The sequence below is a fragment of the Molothrus ater genome, chromosome 5 (assembly GCF_012460135.2).
Source record: "Molothrus ater isolate BHLD 08-10-18 breed brown headed cowbird chromosome 5, BPBGC_Mater_1.1, whole genome shotgun sequence".
NCBI classification, from domain to species: Eukaryota; Metazoa; Chordata; class Aves; order Passeriformes; family Icteridae; genus Molothrus; species Molothrus ater.
Genome location: NC_050482.2, coordinates 67,351,344 through 67,368,380, shown reverse-complemented (window position 1 = coordinate 67,368,380; position 17,037 = coordinate 67,351,344). Strand labels below are relative to the sequence as shown.

At 45.3% G+C, this 17,037-nt stretch overlaps 1 protein-coding gene across 1 annotated transcript in view; it reads right to left on the bottom strand.

The window, feature by feature from the left end:
* Positions 1-7,213: 7,213 nt before the first annotated feature.
* Positions 7,214-17,037, bottom strand: part of WNT5B (Wnt family member 5B) — a 34,485-nt gene continuing 24,661 nt past the window's right edge. The window contains exons 4-5 of the mRNA XM_036400556.2: positions 15,081-15,373; positions 7,214-7,781 (exon numbers count right to left, since the gene is read on the bottom strand). Coding sequence (XP_036256449.1) covers positions 7,323-7,781; positions 15,081-15,373 — 752 coding nt within the window. The 3' untranslated portion in view covers positions 7,214-7,322. The remainder of the gene's footprint in view (positions 7,782-15,080; positions 15,374-17,037) is intronic.

Genomic DNA, 17,037 nt, shown 5'->3' with positions numbered 1-17,037 from the left:
AATGGGGGTGCCAAGAGGATGGAGCCAGGCTCTTCTCGGTGATGCCAGGCAATAGGACAAAAGACAACAGGCAGACACTGATGCACAGGAAATTCCACCTGAGTATGAGGAAGAACTTCTTTACTGTACAAGTGACCATGCACTGGAACAGGATGTCCAGAGAGGATGTGAAGTCTCCCTTTAGGGAGATATTCCAGAACCATCTGGACACAGTCCCACATGCTCTGGGGTGGCCCTGCTCAAGCAGGGAGAGGGGACCAGACGACCCACTGTGGTCCCTTCCAGGCTGACCCAGTCTGTGATTCTGTGCTGTGGACATCCCTGTGTCCAGGGCAGCTGGAGGAGGGGGAAGAGGCCTCACTGGACAGACTGGCCTGCCTTTCCAGGGCCCAAACTCCTGTGTCTGGTGTAGAGCACAGAGGGGGAGCACCAGAGAGAACAAGAACTTGCCCTGTTAAGGAATGGGAAGTGTTGGCTGAGCAGCAGGAAAACTTCTGTGACATGGAGATTGCACCTCCCAAAACAGTTTCCTTGGGGAAAATGGTGGAAACCCTACACCTGCATGTTCTACAGTGAGACCAGTCAAAACACTACTCTGTTAGAGAACAATCTTAGCAATTGCCAGGGAGAATAACTGGCATGATTTGGAGAGCCTGTCTGTAATTTGTATGGCTCTATGTACTCTAGTGCTTTGCTGAGCCAATACACTTGTCCCCACACCCAGAAATTTTAGCTCAAACCAGGGAGTGTGAATGAGATACTTAAAGGAAGCAAAATTATCCCTATAAATTAATATTTGAGTTGTTTTGATCCCTAATACCCACAAACAATAAATACATTCTGCCCATTCCTTAAAACTGTGTTTATAAAACTATGATTCCCTACTGTCTCTTTTAAAATAGGTCCCATCTTGCACATTCATCCAAGTTTTTGTTACTGTGAAAGGAGCAAGGTAGCTACTGAACATTACAGTTCCACTCTTACACGTACTTACGGTTTCTCTCATCAATCAAAATGTATTTTGACAGCCGCTGGGCAGCAGCGCGGGGAGCAGCAGCTGCAGTGGCTGCTCCAGCTCCACCCCGTGCCTGTCGGATGAAGTATTTCCTGCCCTGTCTTTCAGGATTTCTTCTGTAAAATGGCGCTAATGATTTAAAAATATTTTGAGCTTCATTGACGAAAAATATACGTAAAGACTGCATGTCATTTTCATCTGTCATTTCCTGTCACCATAACTTAACGCGTATGCAGCCAATTAAGAGGGAAAATGAGATCGGAATACTGATTCAATAAATAACAAATAAAAGGAATTTGGGTAGTTTATTCTGGTTCAAGAGCCTGGAAATAAAAAGCAAAGCTGTGCCCTGCAATACAGTAAAACACATTTTCCAAAACAGAGTTATGTGCTGCCTGGGCATTTGCAGATGATTCCTAGAAAACGTAGCGGTAATAAAATGTTCATTGCTTAATTCCTTCAGAATGTATCTGTCCTATATACACAGCCCTGTGATTTGTGGAAGTTGGCAGGTCATTACTGGTTAACTCTGTTGTTCCCGAGCAAGAGAAAACAAATCTGCCTGCGGCAAATGAAACTGAGCCTGGCCAGAATCATCACAGTGAACTGCAGAGAGCTGCTGCTCCAAAAAAACTGGTTTAGGTGTTTGCTCAGGCCAAGTAGATGCTAAATTCTTGTGCAGTTCCTTGAGGCTGTGGACAAGACAGCGTTACACTTAGCTCCAACACTGCGTCGACCCCACATATTTTCATATTTTTCCCCTGAAAGGCAGTGTTGTCCTTGCATGTAATGCCCTGTCCAGCATCATCTGGATGTTTTGGGAGTCTTGTGAAGGGCTGACATGGCGATATGGCACTCTAGGAACAGCCACAAGACAAATGATGATTCAGAATAAAACTGCCTTAGGGTAAGCAAGAGCCTAGACCTTTTTTCTTTTTTTTTTTGTTTTCAGGATTGTGTTACTGCTGCAAGCCTTTAAACCGCTTCATCTCTGTTGGCAAACATACCTGAGCAGCTCCCTTCTGAAGTCCCCAGGACAGCTGCCACCATGTGGGAAAAGGGGAAAATGGGTGGGAAAAGGGGAAAATGGGTGGGAAAATGGCCTGGGGGAGGCACTACAACCTCCCAGCAAAGCAGCGTCTGCTCACTCTATTTATATTTCTTTCCTTATCAGAGTCTTCCTCTCCTCCCAAATCAGCAAGGGCCCCACCCTCTCCACCCACTCAGGCAGGCAGCTGAAGTCTGGTGCCTGCTGCACCCACCACATTCCAAACAGCTGGAACTGCTGCCAGTACTGACAGCTGGGGGGCATCAAAGCCAGCTTGCATTGGGGGGGTGACAGGGAGAGGGAACTGTGACATTAGGGCAGGTGTCCAGCTCGAGTGTCACAGGGCAGTATTTAGTAGTTCTTTTTATGGCTGCTGAATTTTATGTCTGCTCACAGGGAGAATTCCTGACCCTGTTTGCTCCCCCTTTCTCTCTATCTTCAAGGAAATGCTATCATGTAGGTCATATCTTTTTGAATTCAAATTAAAAAAAATAAACAAAAAAAACCAACTGTCATTTAAACAGAGCTAAGAAACAAGAGAGTATAGTAACAGCTCCAGGCCCTGCAGGAGAAGACTGATGGATGGAACACATGAGTGTACTGTGATCATTGTATCATACCTGGGGGGGGGGGGTGTTTATCATTGTTATTTGGGGATTCACAACTGCTGATCATGATTCTTTTTGTCCTTTCTGGTACATGTTCTGTTGGGCACAGAAATTTAACCTTTGCTTATCTTTGAGCTGGTTATATTTAGACTTGAGAGCTGGTATGGAGGAGGTGGCCCAGTCCCAAAGCCTGGAGCTGGGACAGGCTACCCACTGGACAGCCTCTGCATCCAAAAGCCTTTGCACACAGGGTGCTGGTGCCAGGGAGTTAGAATGTGGCCAGGAAACACATCTGCACCAAGGAGATGAGATGCATCTCTGTGTCCCAGGATTAGACACAGCCAGAGTTTGCCTGTGAGAAGAAGATCTGAGATTATATTCACATCTGTTGTGTGTCTGTCCTGTGACAGTTCCTTCACAGCCTGCCCTTCAGTGAGTTTCCCTTCACAGAGTATCTGCTAGAAACTATTTAACCTGAAATAGAGTTTAAAAAAAGCTAAATGAAAGTTAATGACCATACAAGCAGCTGATTCTGGAATAGCCTTGTGACAGACACTTGAGAAATGTCCTGTAGTTAGTGGAAGGTATTTCCCAAGGTCTCCTTGGGATGTTCTGTGGCTGTGTCAGCAGATGAAAATACTGTCTATATTTCTGTAGCCACAGGTGATGAGGAATTGCTCCCACAGTGTAATTTAAACCTACTAGGGTTCTCCCTGGATGGGGTCAAGTGTGCAGAGAGGGAGTCTTGCATGTTTGATTTCATGTGACTGAACAAGATCTGCTTCATTTGTGCTTTCTCAGGGTCCACAGGGAACCAGCTTTGGTCCATATAGAAAGTACAAGTTACACCAGTGCTGCATGTCTGGATTCAACGTGGCAGTTTCCTGAATTGCAAAAGGCCACTCTGCTACACTGAGCAGGCACAGACGTTTTGGGGACAAAGAATGGGAGCCTCCAAATGGTTCAAGTGGCCTGAAGTTCAGCAGTGCTAAAAGGTTCATTTAAATTTTCTCACAAACCTCTCAGAACCTTCTTTGTAGCATGATTAATATCAACTGAAAGTTTCTGTTCTGGGATCAGCTATTGCTTAGCTTACCTTGCAGCAGAGCACACTGAGGCCTCATTCATTCCCACTATAACTTAGGCAGTAGTTGCCAGCTGGAAAATGATGACAGATTTGCATCCTGTTCTGCTCTGTTTAGGAGCCCATGCTCACTACCTGGCAGTAACAGTATATTTGCACGGTGCCTTTAAGCCCAAAATATTGTAATTTTACATGACTTAAGGGTGGCCATTTCTATCAGCCTTGAAGTGCAGCAACTTCAGGGCTGGAATGTGGCAGCCAGTTACCAGACCACAGTATATAACAGAGTACTGTGTGAGTATCTTATCCACGTGAAACTGCAAACAGAATTTGACCAGGCAGAAACCAGGCTGACCTCCCTAAGCCTTACTTTAGCTACAAGATCTTCACCACCCATAAATAAACAAGCCCCGAGTTGACCTCTCTTTTGCAGCACAGCCCTGCCCTCCAGCATTGTGCCAGAGTAATGCTTTGCTGCTGCAGACCCTCCAAGGCTCCTGCTGAGGCCCCCGGCAACCCCCTCCAACCCTGCAAGGTGCTGCTGTGCCAAATTCAGTGCCCCTACACAATGAGGATACTGCTGCCTGCCACAGTTAATGAGCAGGGAACCTCAGCCTTCAATTAAACTTTTTTTCAGCCATCTTTCTGAAGATCTTTGCAGAAAAAAAGGAGGTATCCTGCTCCTTGTTTTATACAGAAGGAGGCTGGAGGCTAAAATGTAAAGAAATTAAGTAACTATGTGAAAATTACAATTCAGATTATCAGCAGAGCTCAGAATTAAGTTGAGCTCCCAGCCCCACCAGACCCCTTTCTATTACTTTGTGTATCAAATGAGGCACAACTTAAAATCCATCACTTTTTACCTTCCATGGGAAGTAAGCAGTTCTGCTGCGCTTTCTGTTTGACTTCTTTTGGATTTGCATCAAGCCAGTCTGCCTGTGCTCTTATTTTATACTTACCACCACCCTATGGAGGTTCTTTTATGTGTGAGTGCCACTGAAATTAAGTTTAAAGCTGGAGTTTAGTGGGATCAAATTTTTGGATACAAAATCCCAGAAAATCTAAAATACTGAAACCTGAAAAAATTGAAAAAAAAAAAAAAAAGAGAGAGGAAAGAAATCTAATGGTCACTTCTCTTCTATCACTGTATGGTCCCAGTCCAATAGGAACTGCTGGCTCCAACCAGCCTGCCAGAGGTCTGGAATGCTGGGACAAAAGGCCAAAAACCATATTTTTTTCCACCCAGACAACATTTTAGGTGGAAAAAGAAGGACATATCCAGGGACACCCAGATGACTAGCAGCCCTAACAATGCCAACTTTTCCTCTCCCAGAGTTGTTTACACCCACAAAATTAATTGTGGTGCCAAACCACAAGGAGAGTTGTGACTCCCTAAAATGTGTGGTCTTTATCAGAAAGGCCAGATGAAGTAATTTTGAGCTATTAGACACGTTAACAATGCCTGAGGGTGTCATATACAAAGAGCTGACACCTTCAAGCACTGATGCAAGAAGGATGGACAAGAACATGAGGTGAGGGTGGTGGGAGGAAAGGTCTTTTTCAGATGTATCCAAGGTAGAGCAAATTTTATTACTGGGCTAGAAACAGAGTATCCCAGGAGTGAATAGCTCACACATTTGATCCCATCTTGGGCTCGGTCCAACTCCCACTGAAGTTTAATGGAAGTTGGATCAGGCCACTGCACTCACATTTTTTCCATGCATGGAAAACTATTTCCGTTACTTTGAATTACAATACCACTGGCTTTGGATTTTATATAATAAAGTAAATCTAGACCACTGTTTATATTCCAAAAAACTGCATTCTGGGATGCCAGCAAATATATTGCCTGTTGGATTAAAAAAAAAATTAAATAAAAACTGGACACATTGGTTTAAAAAAACAACAGCTCCTAATTATTAAGCATAATTTCTCCTCCATGTGCTTTCCTGAGTCCTCAAATATTTAAAATATGAAAGGTACATATAAATTGTTCTCTGGTGGTTGAAATGGTGGAATCTGTAAAACTGCAGTGTTTTATAAGAAACAGAGGTTTAATATATAAATAATAATCTTCATGACTGGCTCATTGCTTATTGGCATATTTTAAGCATTTTAAAATTTACAGGAAAAAAAACCCCAACACCCTTGTGGTATCAGTAACAAAGCGGATGTATATTAGCAAACCCTTATATTTTGGGAATTGGCTTCTCTTGATTGTTCTGACTGCAAATGAACTCTGCAGATGCTGAGAGGTACAGGAAATGTCTTGTGCTAGAAACAGCATTTGCTCCCTGCTTTATGAATTGGATTGTACTAAAATCCCAATGTGGTAAGACTGATTAGCAGACTTAGGTAATGCCTTCTGCCCTGGTACAGTTTTATTACCAAGAAAAACACGGAGAAGACTTCCACAGTGAACACACACCCAACACCCTGGGAGCAAACATTCCTGTGGTTAGCTCATGCCAGGGAAGAGCACAGCCCCTGCCCTCAAACACAGAGCAGCAAAATAAAAGACCCTCACCAAAAGAATAAAACAAAACAGGCATAAACACAAGGAACAGAGGGAAAGAAATGTCATTGAGGGACAGTTAATGTTAAAGAGAAACTATGCAACTGGGCTGGTGGTGAGGAGGATTTAATAGAGCTGAACAAGGTGACCACCTGCAGCCACTTCAGAGAGGAGAACTGGCAGCAGGATGAGGAGTGCAGCTATGAGCATGTGTGTGTGTGCAGCACTTCTTTCCACTGACAAATATACTCTGCAAACATCCCTGGCACTGGCAGCTTTTCCTCTCTATTGAAAAATTAAGCTTCAGCATGGGATTTAAAGGAAAAGAAAAAAAAAATCCCTCACACACACAGCCATGTGGTTTGAGCTGGGCAGATTTCCCTTGGCCCAGGTAGTATGGAAGAGCCCGGTGCTGGCTTCATGGGCACTCCCAGGCTGTGCACTGGTCAGCCACAGGTTGAACCTTCCTTCCTCACAACAGCAGGCTGTGAACTTTCCTCTACCCCACTGTGGTCTGGGGAGCATCCAGGAATGGTTTACAAGACTCTGGATGTTAAGCCATACTCACGTAGCCTTAGCTAACCTTCACTCTAACGTGACAAAGCCCTTTAGAGGGACCAAGAATCAGTTCCAAATTTCCCAGTGCAGGATTTGAAATCTGAATAACTAGGACTCACCCATGACTGGCTGTAATTTCCAATGTGCAGTAACTGCTCCAAAATGCTGAGATTTACTGATCAGAGAGAAGGAAGAACCCACTCCTCTTCTTCTCACTGGCTTTCTTTCTGTAATGAAAGAGTACATGCTGGTGTGCTTTGCCAGCACCTCCTCAGCTTCTTCAGCCTGACTGAAGCATCCGTGGGGAGATGCACCCAAAGACAGATTCCCTGGCAAAACTGATGGCAGGCTGGCCTGATGGGGTGGGGAAATTTCAAAACCAAAATGTCTCTTAAATAAGCTTCTTTAATTATTATAATCTGTTTATTTATACAAATATAAAATATATTTATATAGATTTATATAATATAGATTTGTTGCTTTGGCAGCTCCTTTCATTTACAGACGTACTGGTCAACGATCTCTGTGCACTTTTTACACTTGACATAACAGCACCAGTGGAACTTGCAGTGGCAGCGCTCCACCTGCACGCTCTTGAACTGGTCGTAGCCCCGGCCGCAGCACATCAGCTCGCAGCCATCCATGCCCTCCGAGGTCTTGTTGCAGAGCCTGCCCTGGGTGCCCAGCGAGCCCGTGGTCTCGTTGCGCAGGCAATAGTCCGGGCTGGGGTCCACGTAGACCAGGTCCTCCTGGGTGGGCATGTTGAAGCGGTTGTTGACCAGCTCCAGCTTGCCCTTGCGGCTGATGCGCATGGCGGCGGCGCTGTCGTACTTCTCCTTGAGCAGGTCGCCCACCTTGCGGAAGTCGGCCAGCTGCAGCCAGCAGGTCTTGAGGCTGCACGAGCCCGACACGCCGTGGCACTTGCAAGCCACGTCTGCCAGCTTGTACACGGCCTGTGGGGAGAGAAATGCAATCAGGCAGGGCTGTGTTTGCTCCTGCTGCACTGGCAGCTGGCTTAATTACAAGGAATTCATGGCGCTCTCAGAACTGCTTTGATTATCCCGCAGTTTCTGTTGTTTCGCCCTTCAGAGGAGACAAAGGTCTTCTCCTCCCCCTGTTGCGACTGCTGTGTTCCTGTTCCCTAAGAATTTCTATTTCTGGTCACACTGCCTGCAAACACGACTTCCTCACCCCACCTTCTTTCTGGCTTGAGAGCAGGGTCAAGAGCAGGAGAAAAAGAGAAGGAGCCCTCTTTGTGTGGACTCTGGAAACTCCCCACCTCACAGACTGTGGGAATCCATAAAATCAGAGGGGTTTGGGAAAGCTGCAAAAGGCAGGCCTCAGAGACAGCAGAACTGTGATTAGAGCTAAGCAGTAGCCGTGAGATAGCTCAGCAGAAAAATTATGTAAAAAGTAGAAAAGTAAAGACAAACAGAACAATGGTCTGTGTATTAACACTTGCCTAGGATAACTCTTTAAGCTGCAGAAAAGTATATCTAGTGAGATACTAAGAAGTTCTAAGCTTGACCTCCATGGTGTGGCATGTTTTTCCCATTCAGTGCTGCAGAAAGGGAACACCTGGGAACCAGCCCATTTCCTACTACCCGCACCAGGAACCAACACTATCATTACAGGGATACATCTGCATCCTTTGGAAACAAATCCATGGACCCACACCCTTTCCCGTCATCTGCCCCAACAGGAGCTCATCCAGGGGCAGTACCCAGAGAGAGGCAGGCAGAGGTGGTGGTGCACAGAGGGACACATCTCCCCGTGTTAGCATTCAGGAACATGTAATGATTATATGCAGCTGCTTTTTTTGAAGAGCTCTGGGTGTCAGGGGTACAGACCCAAACCTGACTCTGACATGGGTTCAGGATGAATGTGTTTTTACACCTTTATCATTACATAACTACATATTAATTATTAAACTTGTATTGCGATTTCATCTAAGCACGGATTTTTGTAATTTCTATCAAACCCCCAACATCGTTTCTCACGATTCTTGTCACGATTAAACACATCCAATTACCAAACAATCACCGCATCTTACAATCATATCATTTATCACAGTCATTAAATGATTATACAGGTGCAGCCTAACATTTTCTCAGGGCCTACCAGGCCTATCTTTCCTTTCTAACTTCCCTGAACATTCCATGATTTTAGAAACATTTTATCCCTACACTCTCAGAGGCGCTCCCCAGGCGCCCCTGGCTGCGTTCCTGCGCCATCTCGTGCCCGGCTCCTTCCACTAGCGTGGCTGTCGCCAGGCAGAACTGCCAGGATTTCAACAGCACATGCAAGCTTCCCGTGCTGGCTTTTCCCAGACACTTCCAGCTACATTTTCAGGAGCCTGCGGGGGCTGCAGATGCATCACACCCCTGGAAATCCAGCATCAAAGCTAGCAAAGAGTCTTGAAAATTCAGAGTGTAAAACCCTCATCAGAGCGAGCTCAGGATGTGAAGGGAAACTCTCCTGTTTACTCTCCTCTTCCCCACACTAGCTGGGAGGTGAGAGAAATACTGAGAAATAAAAAACCAAGGAAAGTAAACTGAAATGCAGGTTGGGCTTGCTGTTCCCATTCATTTCAGAGACAGGTACAAAAGCACAACGCCACATGAGCTCTGTCAGCTCTCAGGCACTGACAGACAGAGCTGGGCATTCCCTCACTGTCAGAGCTACTCTGCGTTACAACAGCTTAACCCCCAGCCCTTGGCTCATCACCCCCTCACCATCAGGCTCACATCTGCTCTCCCAAGACCATCCTGCATCCTGCAGTGCTTTTGCCAGATCCTGCATGCCAAGCAGAGATGTTTGGCATCAGCTGCAAAATTACCACCAGCTGTATCTGGTGGGGGAGAGCAAGGAACACGAGAACAAAACAGGGTGCTCTGAAAGAGATGGCCATGCGTCTTCCAGCCAGGTTTTCTGCTGAAAACAAGCAGCCAAACATAGAGGTTTCTTTTCTGCCTCACTCACTGACACAGAAGAAAGCTTCCCAGCTCTCTGCTTTACGTGCCAAGATGATTAAGGCAATTGAGCATACTGCAAGCAAAACCTTCTGCCTACAACAACGTTCTGGACCGGCAGGGAGAGGTCAGAGTTCTCCTACAACAACTGGTTGCTCCTTGCCTAGCTAATGTCTAGTGTTTTTGACAGCTAGTGAAGATTCAATTTGGCTTAATGGCTAAATCACATGGAGGCCAATCCAGCTCCTGAGAAAGTCAATGGAGTGAGCCCTTAAAACAGAAAAGCTTTAGTTCTGCTCCTCAGAGCTCAATTTACCAAGGCAATCCCTCACGGTGCAATGTAACAGCTACAAGCTGGGAGTTAAGCACTTGTCTTGGATCAAACTACAACTGCACAGGACCAACCACACTGTTACTTAAGGATTCCTGCTGTACTATGACCAGACAGGCTACAGCTAAATTTCCTGAGCACCAGACACTTACTATATCCTCACTGCACTGCCAGCCTGCTTGTTATAAGCCTGTGTTAGCACTTTTTGGTTATGGTTCTGTCAAATCCCAGGCCACTCATGCCTCCCTTGCCCTTGCATGTGTTTTTATAAAGTATTATGATTCTTCCTAATCCTGGGCTTTGTTCCTTTAGAAAAACACTGCAACTCAATCCCCTTCAGTTAATGTCATGGGAATGAGTTCACTCTGACTTGGCTTTAGGCAACTGATGCTCAAAACATCTGGCCCATGTGGGCAGGAGTTGTTCTGGGGAAGGAGAGTGCCACCAGTGCTCACAGGTGAGCATGGTGCCACACTCAGCCCCCCACAGCTCCCACCACCCATGTGCTGTGAAGCCAACACAGCTTCAGCTGCTGAATGACTCTCCCACTGTCCCCCTTCACTGCCCAGATGAGGAGAAAGCAGAGGAAATTGGAGAATTCCTCTCTGACAGAGCTCGGGTCAAGGTAGAGAATAACAGACCCCACAAGCAGTTCTGAGGGCAGGACCTGACCGATGGCCATGCCACTTAAACAGGCTGAAAATGCCTCTAATGGAAGGGCTTAAAGCCTCTTCCCATAAGCCCAAGTTCTCTTCCAGTTCTTTTTGTGCAGGAATGGGAGCAGGAGCAGAATTAACGGGTAATTCCTCTGTGGTCAATTAAGCAGACCCCCTTGCAGGCTCTTCAGGCAGTGGCTGGAGTGACTGATGACTGAGGGCTGCCATATGCTGACTGGGTAAACACAGGGGGAGGACTGACTGCCACAGCCTGCCAGACAGAGCCACAGATAAGGAGGGGGGCAAAAAGAGAGGGTAATGGAGACCAGTTGGAGGAAAAGACAGATGGAAGGAAAGGACATATTGAGATAACAGCCAAAGACAAACAAACAGGAGCAATAAAGCCAGAAGCCACCACCACAAGGACTACGATGTGGAGTGAAGGGGTGATGGGGTCAGGACTGCCTGAAAGATAAAAGACATCTGATTCCCTCCTGTCCCCCCCCAGCTCCTTCTGAGAGCCACAGAGAAAAGGGACAATCCTCTCTCCTGCCACCAGAGCTCCTCAGGATTCAAGGAGAACTTTCTCATTCATAGGAAACTGAGTGAAGGGACATGCCAAAAATCTGCCTATAATTCAGAAGGTATCAGCTGAAACTCTGGCTGTGAAAGCAGACCAAGGCTGCAGTGGGGTGGCAGCTGGTGGTCACTCTGCAGTGCTCACTGCTGGGTCTCCAGCAATCCTTTTCTTCCAGCAAAAACTTCCGTAAATGAGGAGTTACATATGCACCTTCCTACTTACAAAACCAGTATCTCAGAAGTTTAGGAATGCAGGACTAGACAGGACCTCCTGGGTTATAAAATATGATGTCTTGCTATTGTAGGCACTGCTTCAAGTAACATTTTCCCTAAATGCATAGGATGCCCTTTTAAAAGCAATTAGGTTTCCAGCCACCATTATTCTGATTGCCATTCCAACAATAAAGTATCTTTTTCTGATTTCCAGCCTATATGTATTTACTTTATGCCCATTTGCTATTGTGCCAAATTGGCCTTTTGCTGAAAAAGTACTTTTCCTTCCCTATTATTTCTCCCACGAACACAGACATCAGTCATATCCTCTCTCCACTTTCACTTTACTAGCCTAAATATGGCAAGCTGCTCTAGCACACTTTCTTAAGAAAAGATTCCTATCCCTTGGGTCAGCCCTAACAAGCCTTTCCTAGTCTGAGGTCATTTTACTTGGGAATATGAGAACACACAATACTGTGGGGCCTCACGAGAGCTTAATACATGGCATTAGTATTCCCCCATGTTGTATAAAAAGACTTATGTCTAGTGTGTTACAGGATATTTACCACCTTCCAAGCCATATTACATCTGCAGCCATTTGCAGCCAACTGCTGCAACCAATTCTTTCCTACTCTTTTCCTAATGACTAAAGATGTACTTCATGCAAGGCCTCAAATGATGGTCTGAATGTCATTAGCTGCTGTACAAAATTCAGATTCTCCTCTGTGGTTATAATACCTGCCACCTTTGCATCAACAGCAAAGTTCATCAGCCCATTCCTAGCACTTGTGTTGAGGCTCAGAAACAAAAATCCTAAGGGGCAAGTCCTTCATGAGCTCTGCTAATCAAGCTCGACTAAAATCAAGCTACATTCTTTCACACAACTTACTGACATCTTTCCTTGAACCAGTTTCTTGTCCACCTCATCCCTACTGCAAATTTCCTTACATTTTCCAGTTTTACCAAGAATTTCCCATGGTGGAAATACCTCAAATGTTCCACAGAAGTTCATATAAATGTGACCTAGCCGATCTAGTCTGCTTTTAGAAAATCAGTAATGTTCTAAATGATTGTGTGACCAAGCTTTGAAAAAGTCTTCTCAAATTATTTCCTATTTTCCTCTGAGATATCCAGTGTCCCCCACCCCAACCTGAAGACCCAGGCAAAGCACTCACTCACTCTGGGTAACAAAACTTCTCTGCCTTGAGACTCAGCCCCATCCTCACTGGCTGTCTCCTTTCTTCCAATCTCCTCCAGTGTGCAAAGTTTAGAAAACTTTTGCTGTTTATTTTATTAGCCTTTTCAAGGTCAGACTCAGCATGAATTTTACTGTTCTCACCTCCTCTTTACACTTCTCGACCTCTAAGACAGAGCTTTTCATTATTTATTTGCTATCTTTTTTTTTCCCTCCACTGTTAGTAGGCTCTTGATCTCTTCCTAACAGCTTCTCTGTGGCAGTTATTCATTCAGTGAGGTCTGGATATTCTTCCTACAACCTTTTTACTCTTGTTGGCATGCAGAGTTGTAATGGCTTTAGCATCTTGGACTTGAAAATGTTCCAGACCTCCTCCACATCCAGGTTCCTCAGCTGAGCTTATTAACCAGCTCCCTTAATTTATAATATTTTTTGTTGGTTTTGTTTGTTTGTTTTAATCTATGAATCTTAATTACACACTGGTTAGTCTTCCTTTTAATTTAATCTAGTCTAAAATGACTTGTGTTAATTTAATCTATGTTACTGCAATTCACCTGGCACCTCCGCCTAGGGGCCATACTCTGCCTCTGGACCCCTCAAGGCCCTTGGAGTCTCATGTTCACTCCTTGCTTTAGGCAGGGCATTTATCTGTAGGACAAGGTCATGCTCCAGACACGTAGGATGTCCAAAGCAAGTAATTCAGAAAAGAATGTCACATTCAGGCAAATGCCCCACCACACACACCTTCCATTTCCTAAGCAAATGCAAAGCCTCTGCCCATCCAAACCAAAAAAAAAAAAACCAATCCCAAATCAAACCTCAGCTTTCAAGTCCAGTTTTTCACCTACTGCAAATTTACCCCAATTTGGTTTTGCAAAAGAACCATGAAGTACTTGCAATGCTTCAACGTGACACACCAATTTCACAACCAAAAAAAATGGAACAAATCATCTTTGGTGTCAAAATGAAGCTGAAATTACATGCAGAAAAGACAGGCATCCAAAGGAAAGGGAAAGATAATTCAGTAACAATTAGAAGTAAGAAAGGGCAGAAAATTGATAAGGAAACTAAGGATATTAGTTAGAAATGTGCAGAAGAGAAAGACTAAGTACACTTAATGGGATTTTTAACGTGAATTAGAAATAAAATTAACCTTTGAAAAGCTTACTTCTAGGGAAGAATGATAAAAATTTAAAACAGCCTGGGGAAAATGCACAAATATTCAAGTTAGTATTCCTGTTCTACTTTTGGAAAGAGGCAGGATTACACAGCTGCACTGCATATGAATGATGCTACACCTTCCAGGCTATTAATCACAGACAGAGGAATTGTGTGAAAAGCAAAAGTGCATACACTGAATGCATGCAAAAGGGGTATGGGAAAACTGGAAAGGGTACACTAAAGTGACAGGAAAATGATTTGATGGCTGATGAGAACCTCTGAAAGTGAGAGAGTCTTCAGTGCTCAATCTAGTTTGTCAAGAAAGAATGGTGAATAAATTATGGTAGATAAATACTTGTATGCCAAGGAAATTCTGATTACTAAGAGGGTTTTGGATTTAGCTGTAAAAGTCAGAAAAAGAACTGACTGGAAGCTGGTGTCAGATAAATTCAAATGATAATTAGGTTCAGAGTTGAAACAGTCATTAATGCTGGTATCATACTACAAAGGGAAGTGATGGATTCTCCATCCCTAGGGGTCCTCAGATCACAAGTGTGAATCTTCTCAGAAAATGTTTGCCACCTAAATGCAAACTATTTATTGTGCCCAGTGCCAAGGTAACTGAACAAGGCCTGAGTTTCAGAGATAGCCAGGCTCCTGGCCTTATATTCCCAAAAATCTAAATTATGGTAGTAGAAAACAACTAGGGCATAGGTTGGACTCGATGATCTTAGAGGTCTCTTCCAACTTCATGATTCTGTGATTCTGTAACTCTACGTCCTAAAAGGTTCTTCTTTTCACCACCAGCCTGTTAGTCTCAGAGCTCTGGGAAGCTAATTTCTTAGACATAAACCTTTAAAATGGGCCATAACAGCACCTAGTTTATTTGGAAAGAGCTTAAATGTCTACATATGTGTGCCATACAGTATCTCAAGAGACCCCAAAATTCACTGGAAATGGAAACCTGACATTAAAACCAGAATACTGTCAACATTGTAATAGTCACAAAAATGCAGAAAACGTGACTGTGTGCTTTTACTGGGGCATCGCTGGACTATCCCCCATCAAACCCCCACGGAATTTGCTATCCAGCTACCCCCGCCCTTCTGACTGTCCCTCTGAGAAGAAGCCAGCGCCGCTCTTACCCTGCGGCCAGCCTCGTTGTTCTGCAGGTTCATCAGCATGCGCGCCTGCTCCTCGGAGCCTCGCACGTAGTTCTTCTCCCTCTCCTTGGCATCCACGAACTCCTTGGCGAAGCGGTAGCCGTACTCCACGTTGTCCCCGCAGCCGCCCCAGAGCCAGTCCCGGGGCAGGTCCTTGGGCCGGGCGGTGCGGCTGCAGCCGCAGCTGGACAGCTCTCCCTCGCGGCACGCGCGGCTGATGGCGTTCACCACGCCGGCCGCGCTCACCGCGTAGGTGAAAGCGGTCTCTCGGCTGCCTGCGAGAGAGGGGAGAGCAAATTAACCCCACACGGGGCTCATTTTGTGGGCGACACACAGCCAGGAGCACGTAAACGGGCTACTGAGATGGTGCACAGAATTTACTGGAACTAAAGGATGTGATGGTCAAGTGCAAGGGATCCATCCCGTTCTGGAGAGCAACTCCAGAGGCAGGGACTGCTCATCCTCTTTCCCCTTCACTTATCCTTTCTTCTTTATCCTACTTCACCCTTACTTCTCTTCTCCATGTGTGGACCCTCTTATCCTTTCACTTAAGCCTGGAGGAAACTCTCAACCAGCAGAAGGGTTGCTCACTTGCTGAAAATACTGCTGCTGACTTAGCCACTGCATTTGCCAATAATCATTAAGAACAAGTAATGAGGTTGGGTCCGTGCAAAAGGAGCACTCTGCTTAAGCCAGCTGCTGCTCTGGAATGGCTTTAATTTAATTGGGACTTGCAGTCTTTGTGGGCTCCTCTTCATTGGACTTATTTTAGTTTATGTAAGGTCAGCCGAAAATTATTTGTAGACAAAGTGAAGGAAACTCATTTTTACACTGCAACATCAAGGCAGGGGCTCTTCCACTGCCTGCAGAACCACGGTGCTGGAAGAAGTAAAACTCCCATGCAGACCATAATAAATGAAAAGACTTTTCCATTAGCAGATTTACTAGGGACTGCCCTGCTTGGCATGCATGCCCTACACAGCTGGATCAGGTCTCCAGCTCGGTTTTCCTGGCAGGGATTCAGCCCCAGCGTGACCGGGGCACCAGCACAGCTAGAGCACTGCATGAGGCCAAGCACCACGAGTGCTGAGTGTCTGCAGAGAGGGAGAGGGACTAGGAGGCAATCCACACCTGCACTCTCACCACATGTCTAATAAATAGCTGAACCAACACCTTCAGAGCCATTGTGCTCATCACCAAACTTGCAGGTGACGAAGAAAACAACTGCCAAAGCTTCATTAGAATAAGCAACCTAATTGTGAAGGGCTACTTACACCAAACCCCAGCAAGATGCTCTCAAGCAAATTTTGATGACTTCAAAGGGCAGATCCTCAAAGCATAGTTTATCACCAGCTCAGGAGGCTCTCAGTGCCAGCTCCCTCAGCAGGGCTGAGCTGACACATTTGGTGTGCTCTTGTTCCAATTTGCACGTGCTGACAATCCCTAATTAATAGCAGCTTATCACCAGCTTAGTGGTAATGACCCAAGACAAAGGCAAGGCTGTAAATGGCATCCACCTGGCAGAAAAACTTTGGATTTTTTACCCCACCTAAACGGGAGATGAACACTAAGGGTTTCTGCTCGGGAACACAGCTGATAAAATGCTACAGGACACATAACACAGAAGGGAGGTCTTTACTCGCAGGTTATTAGAAGAGACCTATGCTCACCAAACCTCCCTGGTCCAAGAGATAGAGAAGAGTGACTCCTAGTTAAGGCAACTCAGATGAGACTGGCCTGTAAGGGAGTCAGGGTAATTCTTCAGTAACCAAAATCAAGCTTTTACTCATCTAGTTTGTTTTCCATGTTATGAGTCTTTTAAGGTAACGGTCCAATGTGCAGTTTTGCCCCTACCTGTACGGAGAAAGCCCTGAGGACACACCAATCATCCTTTTTAAGGAGAGCACTTCTCTGTCCACAGAGATTAAAATACATGCAC